This window comes from Mixophyes fleayi, chromosome 8, assembly GCF_038048845.1.
Source record: "Mixophyes fleayi isolate aMixFle1 chromosome 8, aMixFle1.hap1, whole genome shotgun sequence".
Classification (NCBI taxonomy): domain Eukaryota; kingdom Metazoa; phylum Chordata; class Amphibia; order Anura; family Limnodynastidae; genus Mixophyes; species Mixophyes fleayi.
This window is the reverse complement of record NC_134409.1, coordinates 17,413,035-17,429,001: the sequence shown is the minus strand read 5'-3', so window position 1 is coordinate 17,429,001 and position 15,967 is coordinate 17,413,035. Positions and strand designations below refer to the sequence as shown.

General features: G+C 41.4%; 1 protein-coding gene across 2 annotated transcripts in view; it reads left to right on the top strand.

Annotated features, from left to right (window-relative positions):
* Positions 1 to 15,967, top strand: part of TTLL7 (tubulin tyrosine ligase like 7) — a 118,756-nt gene that overhangs the window by 80,708 nt on the left and 22,081 nt on the right. For both annotated transcript variants that reach the window (XM_075181990.1, XM_075181989.1), the window contains 3 exons: positions 3,472 to 3,637; positions 6,014 to 6,288; positions 7,992 to 8,129. In XM_075181990.1, coding sequence (XP_075038091.1) covers positions 3,472 to 3,637; positions 6,014 to 6,288; positions 7,992 to 8,129 — 579 coding nt within the window. The remainder of the gene's footprint in view (positions 1 to 3,471; positions 3,638 to 6,013; positions 6,289 to 7,991; positions 8,130 to 15,967) is intronic.

Sequence of the window (15,967 nt, the reverse complement as noted above, 5' to 3'; positions counted from 1 at the left end):
GACACTTTCAATGAGCAAACTTTTTATACATAAAGAACAATCCATTCATTTAAACATTCTATGAATTAGGATTTTAAGAAACATCAACTGTCAACAAACTTTATCGATCTGCATATGATTTGTTTTTTTGAACAACTTGAAGAGGTTCAATCTCGTCAGTGACTTTTTGAAATGAAAAAAACATCTAAAAGTCGAAATCACAGCATTTTATATGCTCTATATTTACACAGAATATTTACTTTACCTAGTAGATAAACTTTAACATTTGACACTCTTTACGTACAACTTAATATTGAAACGTAAGAGGCGGAAGGTCGGCCATCTTGATTATTGTAATGTCTTCATTTTTCTTACCCTTTTCCCTCAATTCTGTGCCTCATCGCTGTTTGACTTCCTTCCTGTTTTATTTTTGGTTACCTTTAGAGGTTGTGTACATACTGCACCTGAAAGCATTTCCTTTTATTATTTTTTTTCAACTTCTCCTTTGCCTTTGTATAGTTGTCCTTAATTGCCAAGGCCAGTTCCAAGTTTGTCCGTGGGATCTTTTGATTCCTGAAAAAGTCACTATCTTTCATTATTGGTCAGCTGCACAATGCGATTCCTATTTCTTACTACCTGCTCTTACATTCTGGGCTTTATAAGTTGATATTTATTGAAGACCAATGTTTAAAATGTAAAAAAAAACCATAATATAATCTAACTGACATCATGGCGATTGTGATGCTCCAAGGTCCACAGAGACACTTAGGCAAAGCTTTTTGCAGCAAAGTGACGCCGGCTCTTGATAGCGTTCCTTATGTTTTACAGGGGATCCGACCGAAGCTTCTCTGGCTTCGCTAGATCCTTCACGATACAAAGCGTTATGTTCATGCGCGTAGCACTTCTTCCATTCGCTGGCAGCGTTAGGCTACCAGTGAATAGGAAAAAATCTTTGTGAGGAGGGGGGTTTTCACCGGGACTCCCAAAGCAGCCCCAACATGGTGAATAGTTGTGGCACTTTATTATGTATCTCTGTGATCTGCAGCGATAATAATGGTTACTGCCACCAAATTATAAATATATCCCTTCACTTATGATGTGTTCGTTTAAAGTCGTTCAATGAAAAGATATTTTGTATCTTGCGACAAAAATTCATAGATTTGTAGAGTGTGTATGGGGTATATTAATCTGGCTATTTAATTTAAAAAATATAATATTTATCCTCTTGTTCAGATTTTGCTTAAGATTATCAGACTTTTCGAAGACTGCCTATTCTATTTCCATAATGCCTCTTCTTTGATTTTGGTTTGTTTAGTACTTGAATGAATAAATAACTGTATTTTGCGTTGTAGTCTACAGTATTTTCTGTTTTGTATGCTTAATTACATGTATTTGATGTTTATTGGTCTACAAAGAGTGTAGGGGGAATGTCCTTAAATGCAACTTTTGATCCCAAAAATATGTTCCCAAATTAGCTTCTCTAAGAAGGCATTCATTCATCTATTGAAACTTAAATCTTCAGAAAAGTTTAACTTCTGAACACCACAAACTACGCCAACCTCTTTCATTACCTATTTGAGTGACAGTAATCTTATGGGTGGATTGTTCCTTTAAAGAAAATCTATCATAAAAATATTTTTCATCTTTTGAAATGTATTTCATTAAAAATATATAGGTTTTATTATATTTAACACCTTTTATGATTACCTTCCTCATTAGTATTTTGGTCAGTGTATTTTGATAAGATCATTGTCTCTTTTGTTGTTAAATCATGAAGACAGATTGCCTGTGACTGAAACAGTCCCACTGATAATAACATATAAAATGTTTACTATGTTTCTGGTGCATCATATTGCAAAGTTTAGTTATATTTAAGTCTATTTAATATTTCACTTTTAAGTCTCCTACCCACTAATGTTTATTAAATGCATGTTACATTTATTATTATTATTTTTACTGTTTATTTTAAACTGCTTCAGACAAAGAGAACAGTTGTACAAACAAGTATCAACTTAGAAATGTCCACAGCACATCACATAGCAACTACAATCCAAATAAGAAATAAGTCTAAGGGGTTAATGTATTAAAGGTCCGACTTCTGCAAATCGCCGATATTCGGCGACTTTGCAGGTAAATTTTAAAAAGACAATGGGCTAGATTTACTAAGCTGCGGGTTTGAAAAAGTGGAGATGTTGCCTATAGCAACCAATCAGATTCTAGCTGTCATTTTGTAGAATGTACTAAATAAATGATAACTAGAATCTGATTGGTTGCTATAGGCAACATCTCCACATTTTCAAACCCACAGTTTAGTAAATATACCCCAATGTGTTTAAAGGCAAAACTTGCCTTTAAACACATTGCCATTTTAAATTTGGCCTGCAAAATTGTTGAATAATTTGCAGTAATCGGACCTTTATACATTTACTCCTAAGGGGTGTATTTACTAAGCTGTTGGTTTGAAAAAGTGGAGATGTTGCCTATAGCAACCAATCAGATTCTAGTTATCATCATCATCACCATTTATTTATATAGCGCCACTAATTCCGCAGCGTTGTACAGAGAACTTGCTCACATCATTACCTGCCCAATTGGAGCTTACAGTCTAAATTCCCTAACATACACAGACAGAAACACAGACTAGGGTCATTGTGTTAGCAGCCAATTAACCTACCAGTATGTTTTTGGAGTGTGGGAGGAAACCGGAGCACCCGGAAGAAACCCACGCAAACACGGGGAGAACATACAAACTCCTTTTTCAAACCCGCAGTAAATATACCCCTAACTCTCTAAACCAGGCCAACCTGTGGTTATCCAGGTGTTGTGAAACTACAGACCCCAGCATGCTCTGCCAACCGATAACCAGCCAATAACTGCCAAGGTCTGCTGGGACTTGTAGTTTCACAATATCTGGAGAGCCACAGGTCGTCCAGGCCTGCTCTAAATGATAGAAAAGGAGAACCATACATAACATGCTATGTGAAACAAAATAAAGATACAAGTGAGATCATGAGGCTGTTACATGTATTTTTAAACATGGGTATGACAGCACCATTGGTAATGTTATCATACTCACTTTGTTTGCATTGCTGTAGTGTCGCTCTGGTATTGAAAGAACTCCCCAAAATTCGGGAGTAGGCCAGTATGTTCCTATCAAACACGTTTGTGTGTGTGACCCTAACCAATATGCGTGACTACCAAACCTGTCAATTCACTAGTGATTTGTTTGAGCTGAGTTGTGTAGCACAAGAGCATTTGCACCAATATTGGTTCAGTCTCATGACTTTCAGATTTAAATACAAGTGTCAGATTCTCATGAGCTTCGGACAAGTATGATGTCTCCTGGCATCCCAGAGACCAAAATGTCAATTGTTAGCTGATGTTGACAGGGAAAATATACTAGTGTGTCCATTCTACATGAGAAGCAATCATGGAATAGGAACATAGTGTTTTGTATTACGTAGATCCCGATTCCTACTCTATATATTGCAGGCGCTTTCCTCCATGCCGGAATGTACACAGTCCTTCAAGAAGAAAAACAACAGCAGCAGTTCCGGGTCTGACAGCAGCTCTGACATTGAGGATGAGAAACTAGTGAAAGAGAAGAAGGTTTCCTATTACCTGGAAGAGCAGAAGTACAAATCACTAGAAAGATCCAGTATGTTTCGTTACTGTAACATCGACCCATCTAGGACCCTGTTTCCGTCATACACCTTATTAGAATGTTGTCCATATCTTAGTAGTGACTGTTAAATGTCATTTATTAAAACCTTTATGTCATGTTGTTGTGCAGTCCTACAATAGAAGAGAAGTTATGCTGGCTACACACGCTGCGATAGTGCTGGAGGTGTTGGGCATTTGGCCAGATATCCCCACTTGTGTGGGCCCCAAATTGCTGGATAATGATCCTATCAGAATCAATAGGATGCTTATTGGGCATGTCGCTAAATGAGGTCGGCAAATCACCTTTGTTTTGCATCCATCTTTATCAAGCAATAAGTTTGAACAATTACCTCCTACATGCTACAACCTTGTTTATTTTTCAGCCAGAAAACCTTCTACAAAACACCAAGAAACCTAATTTGCAAATACACAGATTTTTAAATGAGTTTAATTCTTTAGTATAAAGTCCCTTTTAATTTTTTGCTACATGTTGCATGCTATATGTTTTATTAAAACTGTCAACAATTTAAGGGCAAGGAATTTGTAAGTAGTCCCAAGGGAGATCTTGATGGATACACCGTATCTGTGTGATGTTTACCCGAAAAGAGGTTCTCCTTTGATTGCGTTCTTTAGACTCTCATTTCAATCACCATCTTTTTTTTCCAGCCAGGATCTCAGTGTCCATTAATCAGCCACAGCCCTTAGTGCATGAAATGTTCCATGTCTGTTTACACAAACACAGTCAGGGCTATTCATTTATCCAGCGCTGGCTGTCTGGCTTTCCAGAAACCTCCCTGTTTCTAACAGTGATTACGATTTACCTGGCCTTCATATCAGGCTTCCGGAAGAGCTTTGATCAGAATGTACAGTATATTTGTGTTCTTGGTTTAGAATGTTACCGATGCTCAATCTATTTCTGGATCATGAAATAACCTGTGTCTGTCTGTGTAATCTTGATCTAACCGTTACGGACACAGAGGAGGGCATTTATCAAGATGTCACATTATCTTCCCTACTAAACTCCACCGACTTCTCCGGTTTCAGTGTTGGCCGAGTTCCTAGGTGCGTTAACATAACTGCCCATTGTCAGCACATTTGAGGGCTGGCTGTGTCCCAGACTTCCCTTATATCGTTGTAGTCCATGACCCTTATTTTTGTAAAGTGGAGTACATGAATAATTGGCTGTAAATACCCAAAAGTACAAAGTGACATATTTTCAAAGGTGCTGACATTATTATATAGCTCATTTTAGTGCCATGTTAACGGAAATTATATATTAAATGGTACAATACGTGTGTCTTAACCTTTCCCCCAAGGTTTGTGTTAAGAAACATTTATTGGTTTACTCATACTGTCCTAAATAAAGCTATTTATTTTAATGGCTTCCTTCTGTCTTTTTCACCATAGCTTAGGCAGAACTGTTTATTGAAATAAGTTAAAAAAGAAGCATTGAATATAACGCAGATCAGCTCTGCTGAGAGCATTGGATATTTGATACAGAGTAATTCTATGTTGTATTCAAGGATAGTAAAAATAAACGACTGGATGATATATGGGTCTTGGTGAAAAATCACAGAAGGATAAAACAATGTTTTTAATAAAAGTAGTGACCTGTGCAAGGCAATAACTTAAAGACGCCTGAAGTTGAGGAAACAGTAACAAAGCAAATCCTGGCTATTTATGTATTCATTGTTTATTTACTTACCGTCTATTACTGTACAATGGAACAGTTTAGGGTAGTAACAAGATTTTCCTAGAAAAACAGACTCTTTTATAAACTCATTTTACCTCAGAAATTAGGTTATTAAGTTCTCTGTGGAACGTACAGATTGCTTTTGGGATTTTTTTTTTTACATATTCTTATTTATTTTCTCATTTCTGAAGAATATGTGTGGTGTGTTTGGTATTGTGCTATATCCATTTTCAGATTAATTAGAGGTGCTGTACCACACCCTCGTAACCAGCAACAAAAGTACCTCAGGCAAGAGAAATGGCAGCCATTTTACTACAGGTCTGCTGTTTAGCAATAGGAAGAGATTCTGTCAAATACAGAACTGAATCAGATTCTTTTGGCCAATCCTGAAGCTTTCTAAAAATCCTCTGGATTCCATTAATTCAGGCGTGGCCAACCTGTGGCTCTTCAGGTGTTGTGAAACTACAAGACCCAGTATACCCTGCCAGATATCGGCTGGCTATCTATTGGCAAAGCATGCTGGGACTTGTAGTTTCACAACACCTGGAGAGCAGTAGGTTGGAAGAATGCACTAAATACTGTACAGGGTCCTGGAATCTGTATTCACTAAATAAAAAGCAATAGTATTTGTGGTGTTGCAGAAATGGAATAACGCTGTGTTTGTATACATTTCTGCAGGTAGAATACATTGTAAGCCTCCCATTAAAATGCGTCCATTTTCCTATTCATCTCCGTCACCTTCAACTCCTATAAGGCGCTCCGTGAGCTGCCCCCGTTCCATAACCGCGCTCAATGCACAGTCTCCGCACCCCGAGCAGCGACCTCTTTCTTCAAAAGTATCTGCACAAGTCTCAAGGCCGTCTTCGGGGAACAGGACCAATTCTTTGAATCGCAGCTCATCATCACACAAAGTGCCGCACACCGGGACTTGCGGCAGTATGTACCCAAGGCTGGTGAGTGAGCCACAACTCTGTTTTTATCGTTTAAAGTGCACCTGGTGCCCACAGTGGTGGCAAAATGTAAAACTTTGCCACAGTGCCCCTTCCCACGCACATTGGGGCACCTCTAGTTTGGGGACACCTCTCATGAAAGGGCATTGTCTGCATGCATCTTGGTACTTGCCTGGCAAACCATTCTTGTACCCTGGTGCCAATCTAAGGCCTCTGGCTGTGTGCAATGAGTGCACATTCTGTATAACCTCCTTTGTGTAGGTGACTGATGCACTTTAAAGGAGAACCAAGATCAAATAAACATTTTAGTATTTTATGTAAAATTCAGGTTTACAATGCATTCCCTTGGAAACATAATTATGATACCTCTATTGTGCAGAGCATTGCGTCTACTTTTGCACAAATGCACCCGGTTTTTCGGGCCATGTTGGCCGCATCTGCCGAATTGTAAAAGTTTTTACCAATTGATGGGAGGAGCTGGCTGGGCCGAATGACTGACTAGGCACATAATTGAGCCTACTTTGCACCCACAAATAAAAAACATAGTTCGGTTTGTGGATCGAGATGAGTTTAAAGGAGGTTGGGCATTTAAGTGGGGCATTTCTAGACCTGCTTTGACCACTATAATAAAAACATTCGAAACACAAAAGTGACACATGCAATTAATATAGTCCCGGTATCCCGTCACTCTCAAGGTTAACTTAACACAGAAATAAAGCAACACTGAGTAGAAAAACATTTTAGGCCCATCCCCTTATGAAGGGGATGGGCCTAAAATGTTATTAGGTAGGATTTTTAATTAGCATTTTAACACTGTTCACTATTTGTTTAGAACAACTAATAAAAAAATAACCGCTTCCCCCTTTTACGGGGCAGTTTCAAGGTCCGGGAAGTGGATGGATAATTAGGTGGACTTGTGCTAGCTGCTCAGGTCCGCGTTTTGTTTGGTTTGTGAGTGAGCATTAGTGACAGAAAGCTCTCCAGAGATGGCAACATACACAAGAACGGGTGCAGCAAATACATAAAAGGAGATGTGAAATATTTGTAATTTTACCATAAATAGTTAACATTTTTCTACTTTTCCATTCATCTAGCTAGTTCCATACAAAACACCTGTCTGTAGTCTTCTACAGATAACTGGTGTATAAATCAAATGTCTTCACATCATTAAAAGCTTTATTAATGTCATTGTACATTTACAACAAGAATACTGCAATACAGCAGGTGACATATGGGGAGAGAATAAAATAATCCCAAGTGTGTTAATGTGTAAAAGAGTTTATACCGAGCTGTTTTAGCTCTTGCCACATTACATATGCATAGCGTTTTCTATATTTGCTCCTAGAGGCATTTTTTATGGGTCTATGACAGTGTTGGCTAACATGTGACACTCCAGGTGTTTGTGAAACTACAAGTCCCAGCATGCTTTGCAAATATATAGCAGCTTTTTGCTGGAAGGGTATGCTGGGACTTGTAGTTTCAGAACACCTGGAGTGTCACAGGCTAGGTGGTATCTGCAGAGGCTTCCTCTACAAAGATATCTTCTACAGTGATGGTGACTGGGGTTGTGTCTAACGGTGAAAGTTCTAAAGCAGAGACGTCTCCATATTCTCCTTTAATGTTCGTTCTCTATTACTTGTCTTTTCTCCGAGTCTGTGATATTCTTCTTTGTGTAACCATCACTGACTGTTAATCTCTATCTTTAGAATGAGACTGGCTTACATCACTTAACAAAAGACCAGGAAGAGGAACTGACCCGACAGACTTTACTTGTTCTCCGAGACATGAGAATCAGATTTCCAGGGAAAGTGGATGAAGATGAAACATACTCTATCATAGATGAAGTAAGTCCATTGTACCTCGGTTAGAAATGGTCATTTACAGAGATACGTCAGATGGGCAGCACGGTGGCCTAGTGGTTAGCACTTCTGCCTTACAGCACTGGGGTCATGAGTTCAATTCCCGACCATCTGTGAGGAGTTTGTATTTTCTCCCTGTGTTTGCGTGGGTTTCCTCCGGGTGCTCCGGTTTCCTCCCACACTCCCAAGACATACTAGTAGGTTAATTGGCAGCTATCAAATTGACCCTAGTCTCTCTCTATCTCCCTGTCTGTCTGTGTGTGTGTTAGGGAATTTAGACTGTAAGCTCCAATGGGGCAGGGACTGATGTGAATGAGTTCTCTGTACAGCGCTGCGAAATTAGTGGCGCTATATATATAAATAAATGGTGATGATGATGATACCTCCCGCCAGGCCAAATGCGCTTTTGTAACGTGATGTTCCCACAATTGCATCTGTTTGTGCTGCTCTGCGCATCGGGGGTGTTTTATGAATAAAGTGGGCCTGTGTGCAAGAGTATCGCTTGCTCTATCTCAGCCCCCCAAAAAGTAACGAAGAAAGCTGCATGCGGGACACGACCCTGGTAGTATAATCCTGGTGCAGCAGACAAGCACAGCGAGGAGGCGCATGCACAAATAAATGTATTACCAGTTAGCGGGGACAGCAGACAGCTAACATGGTTTTGGATCTCCTGGAACCTGGAACTTGGAGAGAGAACTCTGACAAAGTCATCAATACTGTACCTGCATGGCTAGCTGTGATATTCTTGGTGCAGGGACGGCCCACGAGCCAAGGGGACAGCGAATCGTGAGCATGTGTGCCTCGCACAATTTGCACCTGTGGTAGATACCCCAGTGACGTGTACGACCTAGGGTGTTAGCTTGGTAACTAATGTGTGGGTGCCTATTTCTGCTCCCTCTGATAGGAGCAGCTGAATACAGGAAAGGCCCAGGAAAGCAACCCACCCTCAGCACACATACATTCAACATTTTGCATAGCAACACTAGAGATTTAACCCTTTCACTGCCAAGAGCAACTCCTCAGCAGTGCATGGGGTTCAGGGACCACAAGTGAATACGCTACGGTTAATCTGCAAACGACCGGTGAGTATTTCTCCCTTCACTGTCGGGTGAGGGAGTGGAGCCGGTGACATCATTGCAGGTTTGCATGATGATGTCACAGAGTGTCTATTACGTCCCCAGCACCAGGGGGCAAATAGAGATAAATCCCAGGAATGGGGGAAGGCTCTAATGGAGCCTCAATCTCCCCCATCTTGTCTCCTGCAGACACAGAGGTACCCTCCTTTGAAAGAGGGGTGTCCCCTCTTACCCCATAGCAGATATTTTCTGTTGATCGCAGCCAATAGAACCACTACGATACAGGAAATATCAATGGTCCCGGGGATGGAGTGAAGCTAAATGACCCTTGATCTGGGCAGCACAGTGGCTCAGTGGTTAGCACTTCTGCCTCTCAGCACTGGGGTCATAAGTTCAATTCCCGACCATGGCCTTATCTGTGAGGGGTTTGTATGTTCTCCCCGTGTTTGCATGGGTTTCCTCCGGGTGCTCCGGTTTCCTCCCACACTCATACAACATAGTAGTAGGTTTATTGGCTGCAATTAAATTGCCCTTAATCTCTCTCGGTCTGTGTGTGTATGTTAGGGGATTTAGACTGTAAGCTCCAATGGGGCAGGGACTGATGTGAATGAGTTCTCTGTACAGCGCTGCGGAATTAGTGGCGCTAAATAAATAAATGGTGATGATGATGATCTTCCCCATCATGAACCCACTGGCCCGGGGATAAACTTATATTAAAGAGCCGAGTCCCCTCTTTCCAACAGTGGTGCGCCTTAGTATGTACATTGTCTGTGATCACACCAGCGTACATACAAATGAATATCCTTACAAAAGAGAAAAGAAAAATCTGATACCATTTCTTTCAGAAGACCTTGAGCTTTTCAGCGAGCTATGGCAGTCCATGCTATGTAAATAGTTGATAGATGTATGAAAAACTTGATTTTATTCCTTTATTCCACAACCTTCCAGAAACTAGATATCAATGGTATTTTTGTAAAAAATACAAATCCTTCTGAAATAAACAATGTATGATTTGCGTGAATGCGGCACAGAAAGATTGTGACAAGCCTCCCCCTCCACCCCCCCCAAAAAGCCTAAATTGGTTCAATAAAGGAACGGGGGGGGGGAAAGGGGGCTGTAGCAGTGAAAGGGTTAAATTAATTTGAACAAATATTTGTTTTTTAGTGGCTTGTGTACAGGGGCTTTACTGTACAGAGCTGTCAAATATGTTGGATCTTTGTAAAGAAAGGATAATGCAGGCAAACCAAGCATGCCTCTATTCATTTAAGGCTGCCAAAGGCTAGATATTGCTGATGGTGAGATGGTCTCCAAATTAAAATGAACTTGTGATGAAAATAAATATAAAGATTTCTGTTAAATAAACTTAAGCCGGGATCCCAGGCATTGCTCATGTCTGCCGGGATCACGAGCGGAATGTTGGGAACGAGTTGAGTGTTCCGTTATCTCTCCCAAACGCAGTACAATCACAAGAGGTGTGCGGGGATACGCAGAGATGTCATTCTGTTGTCTAGAGGCCTTTTGATTCTCCTGTAAAATGCTGAATACACAATCCTGCTGTTTCTGCACCGCTCGGAAAATCTGGGACCTTCATAATTAAGTTCAAATGAACCAAATGAATATTCTCCTTAAAACAAAACGGTTTTAATTACGCTTTTGTTTGGATTGTCTGTATTTAATCTGTGCAGTTGTGGCAGAAATTATTCACAATGGACGTGGGACCCAGTACAATTAAAATACAGCTGAATCTTTTCTCTTAGTTATAACCCTGTTTCTGCAGAATATTGCCCACGTTGTTAGACTCTGACATCCCACAAAAAAGATTTATGGACCTGTTTTTACGACCTCTGGATGCTCTTCAAGAAAAGCTCTCAGTGGGCACTCGAACATTTCTACTACTGTGATCAAATAACTTACCAAACGGATACAGGGAAACTATTTTCTTAGTTTACAGCTCTGGTGGAAACGGACCTTGGAGACCATTTACGTTGGAGGTAACGTTTACTCAATGTGAATGTTTCCCAGGCAGCCTTCTTGCTGGCTGAAAAATCACCAGCAGCACAGTCCAAAAGCTGTCATGTCTGAAATGCGTTCCGGCTGCGGGGACCAGTAACGCACTGCTTGCTGCCTCTGGCACTAAACAATTTAACACTTAGAATTTACCTACGGTAAAAAGCCCATAAAATAGCAATAGTGATCAACACAGCTCATGACCTGCACTATTCAGGAGATGTATGATGCTGGCTGTAAGCATATTCGTGTATGGTGCTTTCCCCTTGTCTGCACATATTTATGCATAATTATTTGCAGACCAGCAGATGCAAACAGTGTGTCTAGGAAAGTCTTACTGCTTAGAGGTGTTCTTATCCTTCAACCATATTGATCAAAGAGCAGAGTAGTGATAATACAATGACTGATCAGGGGGTTAGGCTACGTGGACATTGTTCTTATTCAAAAACAGGATATATGGACAGTGTGCTCCTTCTCCACCCGCAGTGATCAGAGAACAGGATAAATGGACAGTGTGCTCCTTCTCCACCCGCAGTGATCAGAGAACAGGATATATGGACAGTGTGCTCCTTCTCAACCCGCAGTGATCAGAGGACAGGATATATGGACAGTATGCTCCTTCTCCACCCGCAGTGATCAGAGAACAGGATAAATGGACAGTGTGCTCCTTCTCCACCCGCAGTGATCAGAGAACAGGATATATGGACAGTGTGCTCCTTCTCCACCTGCAGTGATCATAGAACAGGATATATGGACAGTGTGCTCCTTCTCCACCCGCATTGATCATAGAACAGGATATATGGACAGTGTGCTCATTCTCCACCCGCAGTGATCAGAGAACAGGATATATGGACAGTGTGCATCTTCTCCAGCCATAGAGATCAGAGAACAGGATATATGGACAGTGTGCTCCTTCTCCACCCGCAGTGATCAGAGAACAGGATATATGGACAGTGTGCATCTTCTCCAGCCATAGAGATCAGAGAACAGGATATATGGACAGTATGCTCCTTCTCCACCTGCAGTGATCAGAGAACAGGATATATGGACAGTGTGCTCATTCTCCAGCCACAGTGATCAGAGAACAGGAGATATGGACAGTGTGCTCATTCTACAGCCGCTGTGATCAGAGGACAGGATATATGGACAGTGTGCTCCTTCTCCACCCGCATTGATCATAGAACAGGATATATGGACAGTGTGCTCATTCTCCACCCGCAGTGATCAGAGAACAGGATATATGGACAGTGTGCTCATTCTCCACCCGCAGTGATCAGAGAACAGGATATATGGACAGTGTGCATCTTCTCCAGCCATAGAGATCAGAGAACAGGATATATGGACAGTATGCTCCTTCTCCACCCGCAGTGATCAGAGAACAGGATATATGGACAGTGTGCTCATTCTCCAGCCACAGTGATCAGAGAACAGGAGATATGGACAGTGTGCTCATTCTACAGCCGCTGTGATCAGAGGACAGGATATATGGATAGTGTGCTCCTTCTCCACCCGCAGTGATCAGAGAACAGGATATATGGACAGTGTGATCCTTCTCCACCCGCAGTGATCAGAGGACAGGATATATGGACAGTGTGCTCCTTCTCCACCTGCATTGATCAGAGGACAGGATATATGGGCAGTGTGCTCCTTCTCCACCCGCAGTGATCAGAGAACAGGATATATGGGCAGTGTGCTCATTCTCCACCCGCAGTGATCAGAGAACAGGATATATGGACAGTGTGCTCCTTCTCCACCCGCAGTGATCAGAGGACAGGATATATGGACAGTATGCTCCTTCTCCACCCGCAGTGATCAGAGAACAGGATATATGGACAGTGTGCATCTTCTCCAGCCATAGAGATCAGAGAACAGGATATATGGACAGTGTGCTCCTTCTCCACCCTCACTGATCAGAGACAAGGGAACGTGGATCGTGTGTTTAGCCTCCACCCACAATTATTTATATCATATGACAATATATATGACAATATGACATTAGTAGGCAGTTACTTATGCACCAACCACAATGATCAGAGAGCAGCGTACATCGACATTGTGCACATACTCCATAGACACCTATCAAAAAACACCAGGCACCAGGGTGTGTTTGTCCTTCAGACACACTGAGCAGGGTATATGTTCTAGAATCCACATATCTTCTCTCATTCTTGCTTATCAGTGCATGCTGGTAAGACCAAACAATCCTCTCTCCAAGGTCCCAACCAGCAACCCGCATATTCCAGTAGCTGCCGACTGATGGGTTGTCCGCAATCAACTGACTTTATGGACAGATCTTTAGATACAGAAGTAGAAAGGTCCACCGGTATAGTTCTTCAGAGTGATATCCACCATTTGTTTCAGTATTTTAAAGCTTAGAAATTATTACCTTTTACAAGTCTTTCTCATTGTTATGTCCCAGCCATATAGACTCCTCTGTAACTGAATGTTGGGTGTAAGAGTTGGAAGCAAATAAGGCATTTTATGTCCAGAATAAGGTCTGATAAAATCTTAGCCACTAAATCTCCAATGTGGTTCGTGGACACACATGTAATCGGCTCTTTTGTATTATAGTTGGCCGCCAAGCCTTTCTCAATAATGCAAGTTGAGCCACCAGTTTTCTCCATTACAGGTCATCCAGAAAAGGAAATCCGTGACCTTCAGATTGGTTGTCCTTTAGACAAAGCTATGTTTAGTATAAGATAATTCTGGATTTTCTTGGGTACTAAAGTATTATAGAGTTGTTTGTACATACAGAGTATGTTACTGTGAGAGCCAAGAGAACATGTCCCCTCTGGTCTTCATACAATGACATTTGGTCTTACGCCCAACACATCTACAGTGTGTGACTCCCCAGTTGCCATCAGTGCACCTCGGATGATTATTGTTATAGACAAAATAAATGCAGACGTGAAAGAGATTGAGAGAGCTTACAATCTAGTGGGACAAGGGATTTGGACTAGTCTTAGAATCTACTAGTTGGGGTAAAGCAGGGATCCTTGACTTCAGTGTGTTGCATAGTTGTTGCGATAGTATTAGCTGGTGGTGGATCTCTCCTCTGAATATTAATATTATCTTGCACAGATGCTGCATTGGGTTGAGATACGGTGACTATAGGGATCACTGCATTATTCTGAATTTACTGGCACACTATTGGAAGCATTACAAGATATTCACTGCTGTCATGTTGGGATGTACATGACTGGCAGTGATGTTCCGATATCTTGCCTTGGCCTTCAAACATTGCTCTATTCATATCTTAATATGTATAGTTTAGAGCAGGGAAGGGAAAGGGGGGACATACTAGAAACTTACATATATATCAAGGGTAGGAGGAAAACATTCTTCAACGGAAGAGAAGTATTAAAACACGAGGACATGTACTGGCACTGGGGGGAAGTAGGTTCAGAGGGAATTTGAGGAAAAACTACTTCACAGAAAGGGTAGTGAGTAAGTGGAATAGCCTCTCATCAGAGGTGGTAGAGGATAATACAGTAGAGCAATATAAACATGCTTGGGATAAATATAAGGATATCCTTTCAAACAACTAAGGATCATGTAGGATTAGAGGTTACCATAGGTTAAACTATGGGCAGACTAGATGGGCTAAGCGGTTCTTATCTGCCGTCAAATGAAAACACTTCCCATGCAGTTATATGACCTCCACTGACTTGTATTGTTGACACCTCACAGGATAGATCCATGGATTCCTGCTGTTTTCTCTTATGCTGCTCTTCGGGTCAGTAGCCAACAGCATGGACCGGGATTCAGCTAACCAGACGATGTGTACACAATCCTCCAGTGTTTGTGTTCCTCATCCCTCTGCCACCACATTTTCTTGGATTTTGCCGACAGATGTGGAATTTGTGGGGTTGTCACTGTGTGCTCTGATTTTCGTTTTTCGCCACCACTGTATGTGCCAACGTCCATCCCCTGTCTCTCTGTGACTGTTGCTGGATGTGTGATCGTTCATTCCTAATATACATGTGACACGGTCAGTCATGTAGATCCCGGCAGGGCCGCTGTTCCTGATATATTCTCGCTAAAATACCACATTCAGCATCACAGTTTGAGTTGTTTTTGCACATTCGCCCTCTGAATTACACACAAATGCACAACCTATTGGTAGCTACCAAGAGCATTGTCTGTCTGTCTGTCTGGTGCTGCCAGTGGTGGAGAACTCTGTTACTATTCGTTAGCTACATTTATTTAGTATTGTTTGTCCCTGATTTAGGAAGGTATAGGAAATTAGTGTATTTGTAAGGACTTCGCAACCTATTCACAAAATGTGTAAATTACAAGACAGTGGCCGCAGGGGACCTCTATAGTTGCCGTACGTCGGGTTTGATTTATCTTGAGTCTAAGTTACGGCACTAAAGTACTGCAGGAAAGAAATTAAGTCATTTCTTGACAGAAATCAGACAGTTGTGTGTAAGTATATTGCAGAGTGTCGGAAAATGAAAATATTTAATGATGTAATTTGTGCCAACTTATCAGACATGTTAGAGGACAGTCAGATAAACTGAGAGGACCAACAGTTAATGTGGCACCTATTCTGTAGTAAGACACTCAAACACTTTACTGCTAAAAACTCTTATGAACGCTCTTGTGAGTAGCGGCAGCTCAGTGTAGCACTATTACGGTTGATACCCTATTGAATAGACATACTGGACCTCATTCTGTAAGGAAACGTGCCGCTTTATGCTTAAAATCGCTTTGCGCATGCCCAGTAACGAACCATAT